The following is a 19459-nucleotide window of genomic DNA, read 5'->3' as shown; positions in this document are numbered from 1 at the left end:
TCAATGTTACATTTTATTCAATGATACTGTACATGCAGTCATGAGGTTGAAGGGAGTTTATTTGCACCTTTTCATGAGATAAACATAATACGTTAATACGTCCAACTGTAGTGCATACACAGCTCATATTAAAAAAAAGCATACTGAAAATCCAGAATAAAAAAGACATGAATATTCAGCACCAACAGAAATGTTCTTGCCATTCTACTGCTTGTGTGACTGGAACATTGTACGGCTAAAGTTACTGTGTCTCTACAGAAGCTCTTCAAGTGCTTAATTAGACATACAGTACATGTAGAAAACGAACACATGCCTCGGGGAGCTGTCTGGTGTCTTTTTACAGGTTTGTTAGTGTTGATCAGAAGTGAAGCAGAAATTTCCGGACTTGTTTTAAAACATGCAGATCAATAGTCACTAATGCACAGTGTTAAAGTTCAGTGAACAACTGAAGGAAGTCAACTCTCTTTACAGGTCAGTGTTCGGCAAACAGTTCATTCTAAAACAGACGTAAAGCTACACTGCAAAAATGATGCTATTGTTATGAAGAATAACTCGTAAGTGCCTGTAACACTAACAGGGAATGTACACTTAGTGGATAAAAAGAAAATCAGGGCAGTGAAAAATGAAAGATCAATTCAGTTTTAGATCAGTTCCACAGCTAAATCTGATATGTGACATTGTAAACACTGTTATTCACAAAATTCACATCTTAGAAGGTCTGGTACGTGTGCTTATAAACGACAGGAAAAAATTGAAAATGCTTCTCATAAATGACTTTTTTGAAGATATAAGCAATACAAGTGACCTGTGTAATGAACTATTACAGAGAAACAATTCAATATCTTGTACTGCCTTTGAATTTTGAGTGTCAAAAATAAGAACAAATATTAACACCTCAACACAAAGTAAAAATTGGTCGCTGTAAGAGTTGTGAGAGTAGAGAGGCAGAGTGCTTATGTGCACAAGTGTAACTCCAGAGACAAACACTGAGGTAAATGTATAGTCATCTGCCAACACATTAAAACAGTTCAAATATTAAATACCTTTACAATGGTTCACATTTTCAAGCCATGACCAAATACACAAACTAATAACATTCCCATTCTTAAACAACTTTGCAGTTGCTATCTTTAAAACAGGTTATACGGCAGCTCACGTAAAAGGTACTGTTGTTAATGTGGGAACAAAAACAATTAGTAAAAGGATCTGTCTTTTATTCTGAACACAACCTTCACTATTTCATTTGACTGAATATGAAGAACAAAACACCCTGGAACATTTTGGATCACCAAATCTCTTACAACTATTTCCGACGTATACCTTGTTTTCCAATGTCAAATATATTTTTTTCCTTCGTATACACACACACACACACATAGAAAAACACACAGGAATTTAGTTGCAAGTGATTCAAATTAAATACTTTTCATCAGATGTGAGGTTGTCAAAGATGTAGGTGTTCAGTTGCAGACTTGTGCAATTGTTGATCCGAAATGTTACCAGATTCCACTAGAACGACCTCCAGGTGGAGCCAGAATCCTCGCCGAAGCTCTCTTTGGAACGCTATCATCAATTTGGGCACCTGGCAAAAAAAATAAAATCATTGAGCTACACAGGTTACATATACTCTAACTGTAAATAAACAAACACATTTACATAGTTTATAAATTAATGTATTTTTCTATTTACACATTAAATATTTCTATATTATTTTAAAATTATTTGTACAGAATCTCTCTCTCACACACATACACACATATATGTATATATATATATATATATAGCATGGTTATGTAAAATAATGTTGTAATTGTAAGAAAACATATTTAACAATATAATTAAAACAAGAATGAGAATGACACTTTTTCATATTACAATAAAAAATGTCAGGGAAAATGTCAATTAAAATATTTTACTGAAATTTTACAGGCATTTAAAATAGGTTCTGCATATATATATATATATATATATATATATATATATATATATATATATATATATATATATATATATATTCTAATTATAAGTCTTATCAGTATATCACATCAGTATCAGTGTTCATTTTGCATTTATTCCAAAATAATAACTCAAGGCAGTAACAATTTAAACAATATATTTCATTTAAACAAATAGCCTACACATTTTATTTATGAACTGATGTTCAGCTGTTCTTTTTAATAATAAGCTTATTAAACTCCCACTTTAACTTTCCCCGCTGGTGTTTCTGTTGGACAGTTTTACCGTAGAAAAACAAGTTATATATGAATGTGTGTGTGTGTGTGTGTGTTTTTGCTGTGTATGTGTGTGTTTTAGTGTCAAGTATAGTACTCTTTTAGTTCAGATTTAATGCACAGTACTGTACCAGACAAACTAAAGCTGGACTCATGTAGGTCTCTCATTCCCCCGTGGCGTGTGCAGGGACGTGGGTTCATGTCCCCATCTGAAGGGCCCACTTCCTTCTTCCCTGAATTCTGCACTGCAGCTACATCTCCAGTGTAGGGCGCACGCTCCACCCCCTTGAGTGCTTGACACTGAGAGAAGAGGGTCACAAACAAACAGGTGATGCACTGCCATACACTGTAATAAAAACATGATCTAGTGGAGTGAGAGTTGAGCTTTGAGTACCTTCTCCCTCTGCACCATTTTCTTGTAGAGGTAGTCTGAGAAGGTTCGGAGAGGGTAGAACTTTCCCGAGCCCTCAGCACAGGTGAAGATGCCGTTTTCATAGACCACACGACCGCGGCTGACGGTTACCAGCGGGACGCCGTGACACCGCAGGTTCTCGTACAGATTTACATCTCCACCCTGGCATTGAGTGGACACAGAGATGGTCCTGCAGACACACAAAACTATGTTAATATAGGACATTTCTAAGAATATAAAATGTTTTTTGAAATTCTCAGCCGATTCGAACTGAATTCATTGTTTTGGAGACCTGGTTGATTCTGGATCCCAGACGACCACATCAGCATCGGCTCCAGGGATGATCCTGCCCTTCCTGGGGTAAAGGTTGTAGATCTTTGCAGCATTAGAGCTTGTGACGGCAACAAAACGATTCTCATCCATCTTTCCTCCAACCTATTAAGGAAGATAAGTAGAATGACCTAAAAAAGTTTTTTATTCTTGATGCATGTCATTTCCTGTCTTCTCCATGATGTTTGTCTTTGTTGTGGTTTGAGCAGCAAGTTTACTGTCTATAATATGCTATATCATAATATGTAATTCACTACTTGTGTTTAATGTTATTTATATACCATTCAAAGGTTTGGGGTCAGAAAGATTTTTTTTAAAGGAATTAATCATTTTATTCTGCAAGGATGCTTTAAGTTCATTAAAAGTGACAAACACATTTGTTATAAAATAAATATTCAAATAAATGCTTTTCTTTTGAACCTAGTATTCGTCAAAAAACCCTAAAAAATGCAGCACGATTTTAAAAAAAGCAACTGTTTTAGGTTTGACACTAAATACTCAGGAATCAATTAATTGGTTAATTAGTTAATCAATTAATTAGGTTTTAAATAAAAATAATTTAAAATTATACTAATATTTCACAATATTACTATTTGTACTGCATATTTTATTACATGAAGGCACCATCAAAATAATTGGTGAGTACAAGAGACTTCTTTTATTTAAAATAAAAAAATCGTCAAATGTTTGAACAGTGCTGTAATATTGATACTTATTGGCACCCTCACATTGTTGCATAACCTTTTTGGATCAATCCAAGTCCCATAATGTAACTAAAATTCATATTTTCCGGACTATAAATTGCACTTTTTTTCATAGTTTGACTGGTCCTGCGACTTATAGTCAGGTGTGACTTATTTATCAAAATTAATTTGACATGAACCGAGAGAAATGAACCAAGAGAAATGAACCAAGAGAAAACATTACCATCTACAGCCGTGAGAGGGCACTCTATGCTTCTCATTGCTCCTGCAGTCTACACTGAAAACATAGAGCGCCCTCTCGCGGCTGAAGACAGTAATGTTTTCTCTTCGTGCTTGGTTCTAAATAAATGCGACTTATAGTCCAGTGTGACTTATATATGTTTTTTCCTCATCATGACGTATTTTTGGACTGATGCGACTTATACTCAGGTGCGACTTAAAGTCCGAAAAATACGGTACAAGTATTAACGATTATCATGTGAATTTTAACTGTATTACATGACTTTCATCCATTAAATCCACTAAATTTAAGTTTAGGGGCCCTATTTTAATTATCTAATCTCATGGTCTGAAGAAGGTGCACTCAGGGCATGTCTGAATCCACTTTTGCTAGTCGGCGCGCCCGGTGCATAGTCTAAAAGGGTTGTCCCTATTCTCTTATTAAGTAATGGGTGTGTTTTGGGCATAACGTGCAGTGAACCAATCAGAGTCAGAGTCTCGATGGTGTACCATTTTCAAAGTATTCACTCATGCATGAATTGTAGCCTAAAATTGCCAACAACCATTAAGGAAGGGGTTTACAATAATTCTGTCAACTGTTAGAAGCAGCTGCATCATACATTAAGTAATAATTCAATTAATTATTAGCTTTTCATTCATTACATTTTCATCAAAATGTGTTTCAAATTAATCATTACAGCAAACTAAGTAGGTGAAAGTCAGGTAACAAATACATATTCATGATATTCATTAATATTCACACCTGGTTTGGTGTTAATTCGTTTACTGTATATTTATGCAAACAAGCAGAAGTGTTTAATGGAGTTCCTACAGCTCTTTTAGTTGCATCAACTTTTGACTAGATTGACTGAAACGTACCACTCCCCGCTCCCAAATCACACTCATGCGGTCCTGCACCCCAGAAACACCGTGAGGGATTTTAGTGAAGTCGTCTTTGCCCATCGCCTTCTGTTTAGTGGTGAAGGGTCGGTGGTCCGATGTCACGACGTTCAGAGTGTCGCTGCATCACAGTGAAAAGCCTTTTATGTGACTGCACAGATAGGACTGAATGAAACTCCTCAGTACACAGTCAATCCACTTACTTTCCCAGGAGGCTGAGCAGGTAATTGGGTGTGTTGGGGTCGAGTCTGAGTGGTGGCACAGTGACGAAAGCAGCTGCGTGGGCCCAGTCCTGGTGGTAGTACTGCAGCCCGTTTAAGACAGCATGAGCTGTGGTCGTCTCTCCATGCACCACTTTCCCTGTCGACCAATCACGTTTCAGTATTCAGAGTCACATTCTGTTATTTACTGGTGTAGATTCGCCAGCCATATATTAAAGTGAGTGTGAAGTGGCCTTGAGTGACATTGCCTGGCTCTTACCCTGCATTTTAGCAGATGCTAAAACATCCCCTGCTGACATGCTGGACACATTCACAAGATATATGGGACAGTGGGCCTAAGAGACCAACAAACACAAACAATGCTAATCACAATTAAAGTCCTTAAAAGCATGTGCATAATGTGTATATTTCAAATTTCTGATTGTTAAGGTTTCTGATTGGCTCAAAAGTGTGGGCTTTTTTTGTGTGTTGTTCACAACATTTATAGAGCTGTAGAAAAACGGTCAAATTACTGAATCATAGCAGATCTGCAATAGGTTTTGAGTGTTTGCATTACCCATGTGTTTTAATTCTGAAAAACAGAATCTTTATTTGTTATATTTTTAACACTAAAACACTCGTGTGTAGAACTAATGATACAGCATCTTGCTAAGAAAATGCAATCACTCAAGTCTATGTTAGTATTTCAAAAAGCATCACTTCTGAAGCAGTTTGGGCTGTAATCGGAGCTATAAATAATGAATAAAATACATCAACGCTCTTGTACATCAAACTCACTCTGTTAGCGATGGTAATAGCTCGGTGGACGGCCTCTGCTTCCAGCTGCACATGGAAAATTCCCAAAGTAAGTGAGAAAACACAAAAGTCACCAGTGAAACCTAATGATGAACAGACGCCTAAGAGTATTAATAATCCATGGAAATGCAATATAGAGACGGGAAAGACTAGGAGCTGGAGTGAGAGTGGCAGCGCGGCTAATATCTTAAAGGAAAACTATTTCACGGTCACAGGATCTGAACGGTTACTTTACCTCCTCAGGTCTGCTTATCTCAATGCCCTCCGGTCCACTAATACCCAGATCCAGCGCTTCTCTGGCACCCTAGTGTGAATAAAAACAGACATGCGATAACATGATAAATAACGACTATGCAGGAAGAAAGATGCCAACATTATCCATGATAATTTTGACCAAAATAAAGGCAGTATCACATGAATTTCACGAAATGTCAATAATTATTGATAACAATTAATAGTGCTGTTTCTATTGTTTGAAGCTGCTGCCCGTAAACAGCCCACTAGGTTTTGGAGCAGAACTTGTTCCTACATTATGGTTTCGCACCAGTTCCCTGATTTATACCTCCGCCACCAGCTCTCCATTCTCTGCATGGACACGGGCCACAGCACCGATGTCCTTACAGTTCTGCAGGGCCTGAAACAGCTCGCTGTCCCTCAGCATGTACATATCCTTATATGCCATGAACATCTGGAAGGAGTTCACCCCTTTCTCCCGCACCAGCGTCTCCATTTGAGCCCTAACCTGTGATCACAAAACAAGCCAAGTCACCTTTATTTCTAAACCACTCTATATAAAGCATATTGTGTCAAAGCAGCTTCACAGTGATAAAAAGGAAAAGCACTAAATCAACTATAGAGACAGAGTTTGCCTACTCAGCAAACACACACTTTGTACCTTTGGTCCCCACCAGGTCACTCCCACATGAAGAGCGTAGTCACAGCAGGCCTTGGCATCGGCGTGAGAGCGGCACTTTTCATAAGCATCCAGCAATGATTCGTTTTTCTCTGGCAGCACATGACCAATCACCATAGTGGTGCCTCCAGCCAGAGCAGCCTAGAAATAATCAAACAACAGACCAATCCATACAGCATCAGTACCAATAACTCGGTTTATTGGGCCAACAACAACATAACATAATACCAGCATGCTCACAAAAGCATTGCATGAAATAAAACGTTACATAACAGCACTCGGAAAACATTAATCAAGGTAAAATTAGACCTGTATTTGAGAACTGTATTCAAAATGTAAATGGAAGAGTTGCTAAGCCATTGTTTCATGGTATTCTGGGTAGTTGTTTATAGGCATTTATATGCATTTACATTTATTCATTCAGCAGACACTTTTATACAAATCTTATATGTACAATACGCACAATAATTGCAACATATGGTTAGAAAGCATGAAGCTTGCAGTGTTAGAACGCCGTTAAGACAATCTGAAACAATAAACTGAAAATCACAATCTGATGCTTCAGATTGTCTGAAGCAGGATTTATACTTTCGCTTGGATCCACTTCGTGAGCCTCCGCTGACTGTGCGCGCACCTCTATGGACGAGGCTTTTATACTTGTCGCGTTTAGCGTTGTATTGTTGTTTGAAATGACAGGGGGCGACGAAGAGTAATTGTCCTCTAAAACCGTTGGGAATCACTGGTAAGAATAGTTATTTGCCGGTACAAGTCTTTTGTTGAATGAATCAATTCAAACTTTTATGTACAAACTTTAAACAATCTTAAATTATTGGCTTTATTTTGCATCAAACACAAGACAACTTTAAGCAAATATTGGATAATTAGTATCTAAATGAATTCAATATACAATAAAAATATATTTTTATACAATAAAAATAAAACGCACATAAAAAACAACAGCCTTGGATAAACGATGCATAAAAAAAACCTTTGCATTGTTTTCCATCAAAAAGCACCTGATAGAGTTTTAACTTCACATTAAACTGCTTCTGTTTCACACAAATGATTGCGTGTTCAGCTAGAATAGGGACATCCCTAGTGTTTATATGATGTTCTGGTTATAACTAAGGCATTGCTATGGAGCTATGGGTGGTTTCTAGGGTGTTACTGCTAGGATGTTCTTATTTCTAGGTCTTTGCTAGGGTGATCTTAGTCTTACGTAGCCAGATCTTCAGACTGATGGCAGAAGGTCTGGGAACCTTGGCCCATTGCCAAGGCCCATCCAAGAGGCAATATGATCGAGAGCTAAAGCAACCAATCACATTTCATTTTGTGCATTGTCATGTTTAGGCACGTGGCAATGTTACTACAATAACAGACTGATGTGTAAAACTCTCTGACATATTTTAAAGATTCTATACTGCAAACCTGAATTATTTCACGTACTTTTGAAAATCCAGCATTTAGTTGATCCTGATAAGTGCTCATTGTCACAGTTGTAAACACAATGGCTGTCTTCTTCCATGAGGGGGTTTGACGTCAAGGTGGAATGTTAAAGAATGTGACACACATCTCCTGGAAATCGTTTATAATTCAACCAATCCGATGATGACCGAAGCTCCCGAAGTGTTTCCGATTTTGAGCTCCGTAAGCATCAGACATTCAGCCATGATTTCTTTGGCCATTGCTATGGTAATCTGCTGGCTGCTAGGATGCGCTGATCATTGCTACAGTAGGATGTTTGGGTGGTTATCAGGGCATTATGGGCATTACTAAGGTGTTCTGGTGGCTGCTGCTCTCATTATTTAAGCCAAAGACAGTGTGGATTATACACCAAAATGTTATAAAATAATAATATGCATTGCTCATAATGCTTTAGCCAACACCACTAATTAATATCCCACAATGTCTGTCGGAGCATTTACAGAAAAACAGTAGAAGGCTTTTTTCAGTACGAGGAAACAATGATTAACAGTAATTCAACCACAAAAACGGTCCTCTTTAAAAGCATCTCTCAGCTGACACAATCCGGGCAGCTACATCCACTGAAGGGGCGTGTATTTGTGCACCATTGTCTTCTGGCACAATGGCACGAGTGAAAGGCTTTTGCAGCAGTCTTTGCAGCAGTGCTCCTGTATCTATGGAAACAAAATCTGATCTCCATTTGTCTCTGCGCCCGGCGAGTCTCATGGCTGTAGCGGGGAGGAGGGGGGAAGAGAATGCCACTTGTGTTGCCAAGGCTAACAATAACAACTCTTTATTTGTCATCTCAAAGCCCCCAGCACTCTGGGAATAAGAGCGTGTATGTATTTGTGAGGGTGAATCGAGCCCTGCGGTGGATGGAGGCAGATTGTGAGTGTGCAATGCTCACTCTTGCATCTCAGTGTCTGCTAAGTGACCCATGGGATTTATTTAGGCAGGGCTGCTGAAGCGAGCGCATCACCGCTTTTGAAGTATTTATAAAACAAGAACAAATGAATTTGACATTAAATGGATGTTACATCACACATCATTTTAGTTCAGATCTTCCACTGTATGAAAACGCTTATCTGAAAAAAAATCATTTTGTATAAAATACAGTGTAAGGAAAATTAAAATAGGCCTACTTTTTTGGAAAAAAAAATGATTTAGAGTACTATACTCTTAGCAGTGCTACCATACTAGTTACTTCTGAGGAGAAGAACTTACTGAGTTGTTGTGAGATAATAGGCCCCTGGCAGATGGTGGGAGCCACCCGAGGTGTGTGAGTGTGGGGGTCCAAAGTCAAAAAATCAATTGTATCCTTCTACTTTTTCTCTACATGCCCCAACTGGAGCCAAGCTATTTCATCTTAAAAGTGACAAAGCTGAAGCCTTTAAGCCATTTTAATAACCTCCCTAGTTTTTTTTTTACATTCGGAAAATTGCCACAGTTTATAAAAAATATGAGATTGGTATCTGGCGCAAACCCGATTCAATCCTACGTTTCCCACATGAGTAACAGAGTTTACTAACCACTAGGCCACAGATATGGCACAGAAATAGGAAACTGGTGTATGATTACTTGAAATCTGTATAAAATGAAACACTTATTTAAAAATAATTAAATTAGGGCTGCACGATTATGATAAAAATCACAATTGCGATTATTAATGATGATTATCACAATTTATATTGAAGGATGTTTATACCACTGTTTTATGGAACTGCATGCTGTATTTTTTTTATAAACAAGCTGAAAATTGGTGCTTTGAACGATTACGTAGCTTTGGCATCCATAATTATAATCGCGATTTGAAATTTATTAATTGTCAAGCCCTAAATGGAATATTATTTTAGCTGGGAATCAAAATGTTCATAACCATGGCAAAATATATGATTATCACGTAAAGCAGTATTTTACTTCTTTAATGTGACATAATTCCAAGTGAAACAGGAGACAAACTTGTGTGGGATTTGATTTTAACCATTGGGAATTGAATGAATTGAGAGAAGTGGGATTTAAAAATGATGTCTTGATGATGTCAGCCAAATAAATAAAAAAAATGTTGTCCAGACGTGGAGCAAGATTTTCTTTAGAATAACATGGACAACTGATAAATAATTCCTAGTATGACCAATAACATATTATGAATGTAAGTCAGTTTGAGTAAATTCTGACTTTCATACCTTGGTGCCGCTGTAGAAGTCATCCGCGGTGTTGGCGTTCATAAAGCTCTCGTTCAGGTGAACACTGGTGTCTATGCCACCCGGGAGCACCAGCTTTCCTGTGGCGTCTATAACCTTGGCCCCACCTGGGATCATCAGCTCCTTGCCCACTTGCTGGATAATGCCATTCTCAATGTACACATCCGCTTCTTGTGTGAAGTCATCGTTCACCACTTTACCTCCCTTTATAAGAATGCGCACCGTTGCTGAGCTGGAACACATGGTTCGACCTACGACAATCCAAAGACATATACATTATATATATGCTAGGGCTGCATGATTAAGTGATTAATCGCGATTGTCATGCAAATTTTGTCAGTAAACCCAGTTCTGTGATTAGTAGTAAATCTCCATCACTTGATTTCATTTGGAGCAGCATTTACTACATAGAGCCGTAGTTCACTGACAAGCTAAGCAAAATTGTACTGTTTTATTGTTGTACTTTTCATTACGTATAACAATGAATCCATCTTTCAAGCATTTGTTTTAGTCTTAAAAAGTGAAAGGTGTAAAGATGTAAGCACAACAGAAAATTATCTTTACTTGTAAAACGTGACAATAAGAGCAGGCATTTGAGCGCAAAAGCGAAAGCAACTGAAGACTGGCTTATAACATAGTAAAAGACTAAAAAAACATTAAAATCATAGAGAATACTGATGAAAAAGAACGGGTTGAATGTTAATGCCACATTTGTTACCATAACTATTAACTATGATTACAGAAAAACTATCCATCGGCATGCACTGATTAATCTCATGTTGCAGCAAAAAAAAAAAAAGGTACGACCAAATCATGGGCTAGTGAAACCAACTGAGAAAGTTCGTTGCACCAGCGCGACTAGTGGAAAGAATGAGTCTAGAGCCCTGTTTACTGCATTTTATTAAACATATGAAGCCTACTAAATCATTTAATTTTTTTATATTAATTTCCAAAAATGTTCCACTATATTGAGATCCCAGTGAGTGATATTTCCAGGTTTTCCATGACCGTGGGAAGTGGGAACCCTGTTTATATAATAAAATACACCCCATACTTTTGGAATGACACCACATGTCTCAACAGAGAGCTTGCAGCTATCCATTTTTCCACATTTGTGCTATGGAAACCAATTATGTCCTTACTTGACGTCCAAACAGGATCAATCATTCATATCACAGTCCAAATGTTCCACAACATTAGTTTAAAGAGGTTGCAAAGCATTACGCCATTCTAGAATCTCACTTTAGCGGGTAAACTGACACCAACATGTGTGATTATCGGCAGCTTGGCATGATTAGTCACATTATCGACTACATGGTAATTACATGTGGACATGTTAATTATTCATGACACATTGAAACAGTTTCAGCACTGCAACAAACGTTCCAGTAATGTGGATTCAACAAAACCTCAACATCCAACACACTACAGAAACAGAGCGTGGAAATCATATTAAATGCTCAAAAATTAATTCTGACCCAGATTTTCCAGCGCTGCATGTGCAGGGATGTGCAGGAAATATATGTAGGCTAGCAGCTGCTGCTGTACATTCCCTGCAGCACCGCACTTCCTTATGATCTAATCCCAAGTGAAAGCGTGCATGCGAGTCTATGCTGCAAAGTGAGTCGGGGGCAGGTGGGTGCGGCATATTCACAGTATGGTGCTGCCCAGGGTTCCCCCCACCCCCCTGTTCTGAGCCCCTGATGGTGAATGGAGTGTGTGTGTATGTGAGCAAGGAGGGGCTACTATGGAGCTGGAGAATAAGGGTGTGTCCTCAGACATCCTACTATAAAAAGAAACAGTATGGTGCAAGAGCTACATCTGTCCTGTCCTCACAACACAGCTCGAAGAAAAATTATTGGAGCATTTGTTCCTCGCCATGACTCATGGAGGCCTTCCTCAGGAATGACCCACTTTTGAACCGTGCCATATTCCATAAGATCCAGATGGCACTCTTCTGGGTAGCATGAAGTACATGAAAACTTCTGATCTTTCTTGTGGAAAAAAACTTCCATTCAGTAAAACAGGGCGGGATATTCAGTGCAATTTGAACTATTAGAGCAGAAAGAATAAGTGTAATAAACTGAATATATATATATATATATATATATATATATATATATATATATATATATATATATATATATATATATATATTGTAAATGTAATTTTATAATAATTAAATAATTAAATTATAATTAATTCAGTAATTCTATTAATTCTACATTTGATTTTAATTTTAAATATATTTATTAACTTTAAATTGAATAAATAATAAAGAAATATGATATATTTTTTTAGACAATAAATATAATTTCAAATAATATTTACATTATATTAAATAAAATATCAATTGTACCAAAGGGGAAAATGAATGGAATGTAAAACAGGAAGAATTTGTGCAATATATGCGATATACATAATTTCAAATATAAAAATTTAATATTTTAAATTATATACTGTATTCCACAATTTGTGTTGTGTGTGTGTGTGTGTGTGTGTGTGTACTAATATATACATATATATATATATGTGTGTGTGTGTGTGTGTGTGTGTATATATATATATATATATATATATATATATATATATATATATATATATATATATATATATATATATATATATATAATATTTTTGAATTTTCAATGCTAGTTTGCAAAGCATGCATGCAGTCACATGAAGTGTAAACACGACTTAAAGAGGTATTTTATGAGCATGTGCACATGCACATTTTGTGCAATGCAGTGCATTAGTAATGTCTTCTGATATGTAGATTGCATGGACGAGGCTTCATTCAGAGGCTGATGATGATGTAGACTCATCCCATTTGGACCATATCGAGGATGTCACACAAAGGGGCGACCAAGCCCTTACTCCACACAACACATTCAATATGTCTCAAGGCGTCAAGGAATACCAACGTGCGTTAGTTTTTCAACATTTATAAGGATATTACAACGGCTACATAACGGAAATATCAGATGTCGGGAGTGAGCTCGCGTTTAATCGGGTTTTTTTGCTGGTGTGCTCGAGCTGTTTATGGACATAACTCACAACATCCACATTAACCAGCTAGATTATTAAATATCGTTCAATCGATAGTTAAACAATTACCAAGCCACATTAGCAATGATATACGGGCAACACGAGACGCAAGACTGGGAGATTCTTTCCATACCACAAAATTACACGATTCAGAGCCAAGCAATATATCTCTGTGCTAGTCAGTGATGATGAGTTTCTGAAAATAGCTTACAAATGAATGCAAAATAACGAGACATAGTACACTTACTTCTTTTGATATATCCGTAAAAAGCGCCTTTCCTTCACTTTCAGCACTGGTGAACAATAAAGCCTGTTATAGACGGCAGGCAGATGCTTGGGTTGGTAAACCTTAGGCTTGCAGCAGCATCCAGACTGTGAGAGCCGGCGCTGACCAATCACAGGAGACACATAGCGATGGCCTCAGCAGCGGCCAATGGCATTGCAGTATGGGCGTGTCCTGTCGTCAGCGGTACGTACCATTTATACAGAGTTATAGGGGATGGAACTGGATCATTATGCCAAATTGCCAATGTGGCAACCGTGCAAACTAGAAGAAGTACTAGTTATTTATGTCGTTTTTTATGCATACTAATATAAAATGTACAAATATAAATTAGTATGTATAATACAGACATACAAAGTATTATATTTATTTATTTAACCAAAATACCATAGATATTGTAAAAAATATAATCTTTGATAAAATATATGTATTTGTATTACTGCTTAATATATACATGAATAAACTAACACAATAATTTAAAACTCTATATATAGTTGTGTACATATACTTATGGTTATAATAAATATATATTTTTAAGTTGTCATTTCCAGAATGTAACCATTTTACATAATACAAAGTATTACATATTATACAAAATACCAAATTATAAAAATTATATAATACCATGTGATATTTCAGTTTTTCTTTTTTAATAAATCTGAAAAAATGTCAACAATTCTGTGTTTTTCTGTCAATATGGGGTGCTGTGTGTACATTTATGAGGAAAAAAATGAACTTAAATGATATTAGCAAATGGCTGCAATATAACAAAGAGTGAAAAATTTAAGGGAGTCAGAATACTTTCCGTACCCACTGTATGTATATATATATATATATATATATATATATATATATATATATATATATATATATATACACACACACACACACACATATATATATATATATATATATATATATATATACTCCATAGAATATAATATACTCAATGTAATATACTGATATTCACATACACATGTGCATCGCCAAAAATTGCAATATCTTAAAAAAGTTTTTTTTATATATTTCAAAAAGTGAAACTTTCATATTTTCTAGATTCATTACATTTAAACATTTCAAAAGTTTTTTTTTTTTTTTTGATGAGTAGACTTTACAGCTCATAAAAGTAAAAAAAATCCAGTATCTCAAAATATTCAAATATTTTCTAAGATCAATAAGAAAAAGGATTTGCAAAACAGAAAAGTTCAAGTTTTTTTAAGTATGTTCATTTATGCACTCAGTACTTGGCCGGGCTCCTTTAGCACAAACTCCATCATTGGTGACGATCACCCTGTGGCACTGCTGAAGCACTATTGAGATTTCAGCTCAAATCGACTGTTTCTCATCTTTCTTTTGAAAATATCCCAAAGATTCATGTTGTTCAGGTTCAGGTCAGGCATGTTGGCTGGCCAATCAAACACAGTAATATCATGGTCAGCAAACCACTTGGAAGTGTTTTTGGCACTGTGGTCAGGTGCTGAGTCCTGCTGAAAAACGAAATCAGCATCTCCGATTTACTGAAGCATAAAGTTCTCATAAAGTGCTCATAAAGTTTCTGGACTTAATAAAACACAAGGGACCAACACCAGCAGACGTCATAGCACCGAAATCATCTCTGACTTCAGAAACTTCACACTGGACTTTAAGCAGCTTGGATTCTGTGCCTCTCCAGTCTTCCCCCAGACTCCAGACATTGATTTAGAAATAAAATGCAAAATTTACTTTTATCTAAAAATAGGACTGTAGACCACTGAACAACAGTCCAGTTCTTTATCTCCTTACCTCAGGTGAAATACTTCTAACATTTTTTTCTGGTTCAGGAGTGGCTTGGTTCTGTGACAGTTAGTAGTAGCCTTTTCCTGAAGACATCTGACTCTTGATGGATTGACTACGGCTTCAGTCCACTCCTTGTGAAGCTCTCCCAGGTGTTTGAATCAGCTTCAATTGACAGTATTCTCAAGCTTGCGGTCATCCCTGTTGATTGTGCACCTTTTCCTACCCAATTTCTTCCTTCCAGTCAACTTGCATTTAATATGCTTTGATACAGCACTCTGTTTCAGTAATGACCTTCTGTGACTTACCCTCTTTGTGGAGGGTGTCAATGATTGTCTTTTGGACCTTTGCCAAGTCAGCAGTCTTCCTTATTATTGTGGTTTCAAAGAACAAGTGATAAATGTAATTTATACTGTAGGGATGATCATTTAATGAAGCTCAAATGTAAATATTCTAATATTTTGAGATACTATATTTTTTACCTCCATGAGCTGTAAGCTCTTATGATCAAAATAAAAATAAAAAAAACGTTTAAAATGTTTTACTTTATATGTAATGAATCTATAACATATGAAAGTTTCATTTTTTGTAATGTTACGGGGGAAAATTATATTTCATTATATTTAGATGCACCTTTATGTAAATATATATATTTTATATTAATAGTATGCATCCTTTCCAGAATATTACATTGAAATATTTGATACAAATAATACATATTTAGAAGTGAAATGTTATAACAATCTAATAATCATATACAATTAATAATTTACTTAATAATCACATATATTTTGTTTGATACTTGCAAAGAAAACACAACTTTTTCACAAAAAAACAATACATTTATTCAAGTGTTCTCCAGCACAAGTACATAAGGAGCCTTTTTTCTTCGTTCTGGGCACATAACGAAAGAAAGGGGGAGAGGTGGCGAATGATTGCTACATTTGCTGTATGAGCTGATTGCAAAAGAAGAGAAGGATTGAAATAAGTTTATATGACACAACAGAGGTCACAAATATCAACAGTGTCACTGAGATATACAGAGAACCTGTTAGGAGAGCATACAAGAGGCTGTTACAGCCAAATATTTATATATATATTTATATATATACCCAAATTAAGCAAATTAAATTTAACAAAACAGAAAAAAAAGAAGATGGAGGGCTGGATATATGGCATGGAATGTAGGACTTAGAAGCAATTCTGCCTGGATATTAAGCAAGTACATGTTAACAGCAAAATTTATTACATTTTTATTAATTTTTCCCATTAGGAGTACATGATTTCCCACAGATAAGCAACAACTACAGCAATGTCTATTCTAAAACAATATAAGAATCTTTCATCATTTATCATAATTTTTTTTTTCAAGTACAAAGTTAAAATGCCTTTGTTAATATCTTTATACGAGAGAGTAAAATAATAGTGCTTCTCCGATACTACAAGAAACAATCGAAAAAAAGACAAGTTTATTTATTTTCCAAATAATATATTTTTTCTCAATTAGATAAAATGTTTAGCACCTTAGGAAACACCTACAATCCCTCTCTTAGTACTTAAAACAAGAATTAAAAAGCAAATCGAAACACACTTTTGTATGTAGGGCTGTGCAGTAAAGATGGGACTGTTAAAATCACTTAGCGAACTCATTCTTTAGTGTGATCCTCCTTTCAACACATAAATAATTACAAAAGACACCCTGCTGCTTTATAGCTTATGTCAATTAGCCTGTTGCCATTTTGTCAATTACCCCCTCTTGCGATTTGAGTGCTGTTTTGATTCTATAGTATATATTAGCAAAGAATTATATTTGTACATCTCATAGGCCATTAAAAAAGCAACAGACAATTTCTATGTACAAAATGTACAAAAAGAAACAAATCTGGGCGTCGATAAAACTGGGAAAATAATAAAAGCAACTTTGCAGAACGTGACAAATGTTAAGGTTAGTAAGCAGTGCAATGCCTTAAATACAAAAAAAAAGAGCCTAACGAGGATTTCATTAGAGCCCATTTCTAACCAGATTCACAAATTTAGTTTGCGTGATAACTACATCATTGACATGGTCAACATCCACCATTGGCAAACATCATAATGTTTTCAGATCTACGCTAGGGACCAGACGTAGTTCACCCCATCCGACTACTTTTCCTACAGGGATACTTAACAAACACACTCACTTTGGGATTATATAAAGCGGTAAGAACCGTGAGCAGACACTATACTGTATTTATGATAAAGCGACTCTGTAGCACATGGAAACATTAGAGGGGTGCTATTCAAATTCGGCCCCTTCACCACCGGAACGACAGACGGATTTATTCTATCCTAGCTCATTCGTTCACATCTATTGGCACAGCCCTACTGTACACAACAAAGTATTACCTTATATAACGGCAAGAGTTTCACATCATTAAACATAACCAAGAAAAAAAAAAAACAATTCACAAGAATCAAGGAGAAAGTAAAAAAAAATATATCAAAGAAATAAAGAAGTATACATATACAAAAGTGCTTGATATTGTTGGTAACACAGCACAAAAAAATTGCTATTAAAAGGTAGAAGAACATTGTGAAGCCGCACCTTTAAAGTTTTGCACCTGACTGAGAATAGCCTGCGGACGCCGCAGTTGAAGGCTGATTCACCTGGCCGACAAGACAACCGACCGACCGACCGACGCCATCATTCCTGCGGCCGCCACGCGCGCTAAGAGTTGTACAGTAATGATTCTGGCCTGTGTGACACTAGAAAAAAAGTAGCTCACCACAGCCTTTGATTCAAGGTATGGATGACAAAAACATCACCGCCCATGTGGCTGGTTTCATGCGTTTGGATTGCACGCATACTGAAGGAAGCAGATCTCAAAGACTGAAAGGCTGAGGCGTGTTTTTTTCTTTTTTTTTTTGAAAAGAGCACCAGAGAGTATTGTACAAAAAGGCTGTAAAAGATATAAAATGAGATGTGGCAGACCTGGCTTGACCTGTCGTTTTTTTTTTCAAGGTTTCAGTCGTTCGTTTTACCTGGCAACGATACAAAACGTAACCCCGCGATCTTGTCTCGAGTAGTAGCACCACATGAGTTGCAATGTTTTTCACCCCCTTGAAGCACCATATTGTCACCTATTACAGTAGTACCTTTATTACCTTCAGTTGTGTATAGAAACTGTAAACAAAGAGGTATTTGTGATCTGGTGTTTTGGATTGGTTAAGACAAGAGCTCCCCTGACACTAAGAGAAAACTTTTTTTTCCTGCTCTTACCAAGGCTCAGACGCTGGAGGAGAGGAAAGAGACGCGCACCGTGGGAAATGGATCGATCCGCGACCCGACAGTCGAGAAAATCAGGAGGCGAAATGTTTGGGCGAACTAAATGCGATTTCCGTCTCAACGAATTCTCGTTTCTTGTTACATCGTCTCTCAGTGCCTTAAAAAGGAGGCCATGTCTCAAGTATAGCTTGCACACATAAATCAAATACTGGATAACACTGCTAAAAAGTCAAATGAATGATAAAAAAAAAATTAAATAGAATTAAAAAAAGAGTCAATTATTCCAAACCAGAAGAAAAAAACCAAAACAAAACATGAAATACCTTGTTTTTTTTCCGTCTGATGTCAAACTTGCAGATAACATACTAGAGCTTGCTTTCGAAGCTCTTGGTATTACATCGGTTTAGATTTTTCTCATCTGTACTGGATTTGAGTTCAGATGCAAGCGAAGTACTCTTTGAGTGGTGCAAACAAGTGACGGATGACCGGGACGCTCCATGACCTTCCCAGCAGCCTCTGCCTGGCCAGACGACTCATGTTTGACACGTCTGTGTAATGGACAGGGAAGCCAAACACCCTGATAAGAAGTGAAATGGGCAAAAAGTTAGTTAAAAAGTATTCAAAAGTGTAGATTTGTGACCCTGAACCACAAAACCGGTCTTAAGTCGCTGGGGTATATTTTTAGCAATAGCCAAAAAAA

General features: G+C 36.5%; 2 protein-coding genes across 8 annotated transcripts in view; both read right to left on the bottom strand.

The window, feature by feature from the left end:
* Positions 1 to 41: 41 nt before the first annotated feature.
* On the bottom strand, positions 42 to 13849 carry LOC127975879 (dihydropyrimidinase-related protein 5-like). The gene is made up of 13 exons (XM_052579905.1): positions 13686 to 13849; positions 10373 to 10641; positions 6708 to 6866; positions 6375 to 6554; positions 6048 to 6116; positions 5795 to 5839; positions 5277 to 5352; positions 5000 to 5156; positions 4776 to 4917; positions 2936 to 3078; positions 2626 to 2833; positions 2363 to 2531; positions 42 to 1582 (listed from the first exon to the last, which is right to left on the bottom strand). Exons 2-13 carry the CDS (start codon positions 10631 to 10633, stop codon positions 1497 to 1499), a joined length of 1695 nt encoding a protein of 564 aa, XP_052435865.1. The 5' UTR covers positions 10634 to 10641; positions 13686 to 13849; the 3' UTR covers positions 42 to 1496.
* A 2465-nt stretch (positions 13850 to 16314) lies between these two features.
* Positions 16315 to 19459, bottom strand: part of dnmt3ab (DNA (cytosine-5-)-methyltransferase 3 alpha b) — a 61335-nt gene continuing 58190 nt past the window's right edge. For all 7 annotated transcript variants that reach the window (XM_052581160.1, XM_052581162.1, XM_052581159.1 and 4 more), the window contains one exon: positions 16315 to 19336. In XM_052581160.1, the coding sequence (XP_052437120.1) occupies positions 19195 to 19336 (142 nt within the window). In that variant the 3' untranslated portion in view covers positions 16315 to 19194. The remainder of the gene's footprint in view (positions 19337 to 19459) is intronic.

Source organism: Carassius gibelio, chromosome B17, assembly GCF_023724105.1.
Source record: "Carassius gibelio isolate Cgi1373 ecotype wild population from Czech Republic chromosome B17, carGib1.2-hapl.c, whole genome shotgun sequence".
In the NCBI taxonomy this organism is placed as follows: Eukaryota; Metazoa; Chordata; class Actinopteri; order Cypriniformes; family Cyprinidae; genus Carassius; species Carassius gibelio.
Note: the sequence above shows the minus strand (reverse complement) of the source record. Positions and strands in the feature narration are given on the sequence as shown.

Bases quoted from the DNA above. Each gene is read 5' to 3' on its own strand.
- LOC127975879 (XM_052579905.1), bottom strand. From the start codon at position 10,633: ATGTGTTCCAGCTCAGCAACGGTGCGCATTCTTATAAAGGGAGGTAAA. The intron at 6,867-10,372 runs GTATGAAAGTCA...GATTATTTCTAG, and splicing joins ACTTCTACAGCGGCACCAAG to GCTGCTCTGGCTGGAGGCAC. The intron at 2,532-2,625 runs GTACTCAAAGCT...CTCTTCTCTCAG, and splicing joins AAATGGTGCAGAGGGAGAAG to TGTCAAGCACTCAAGGGGGT.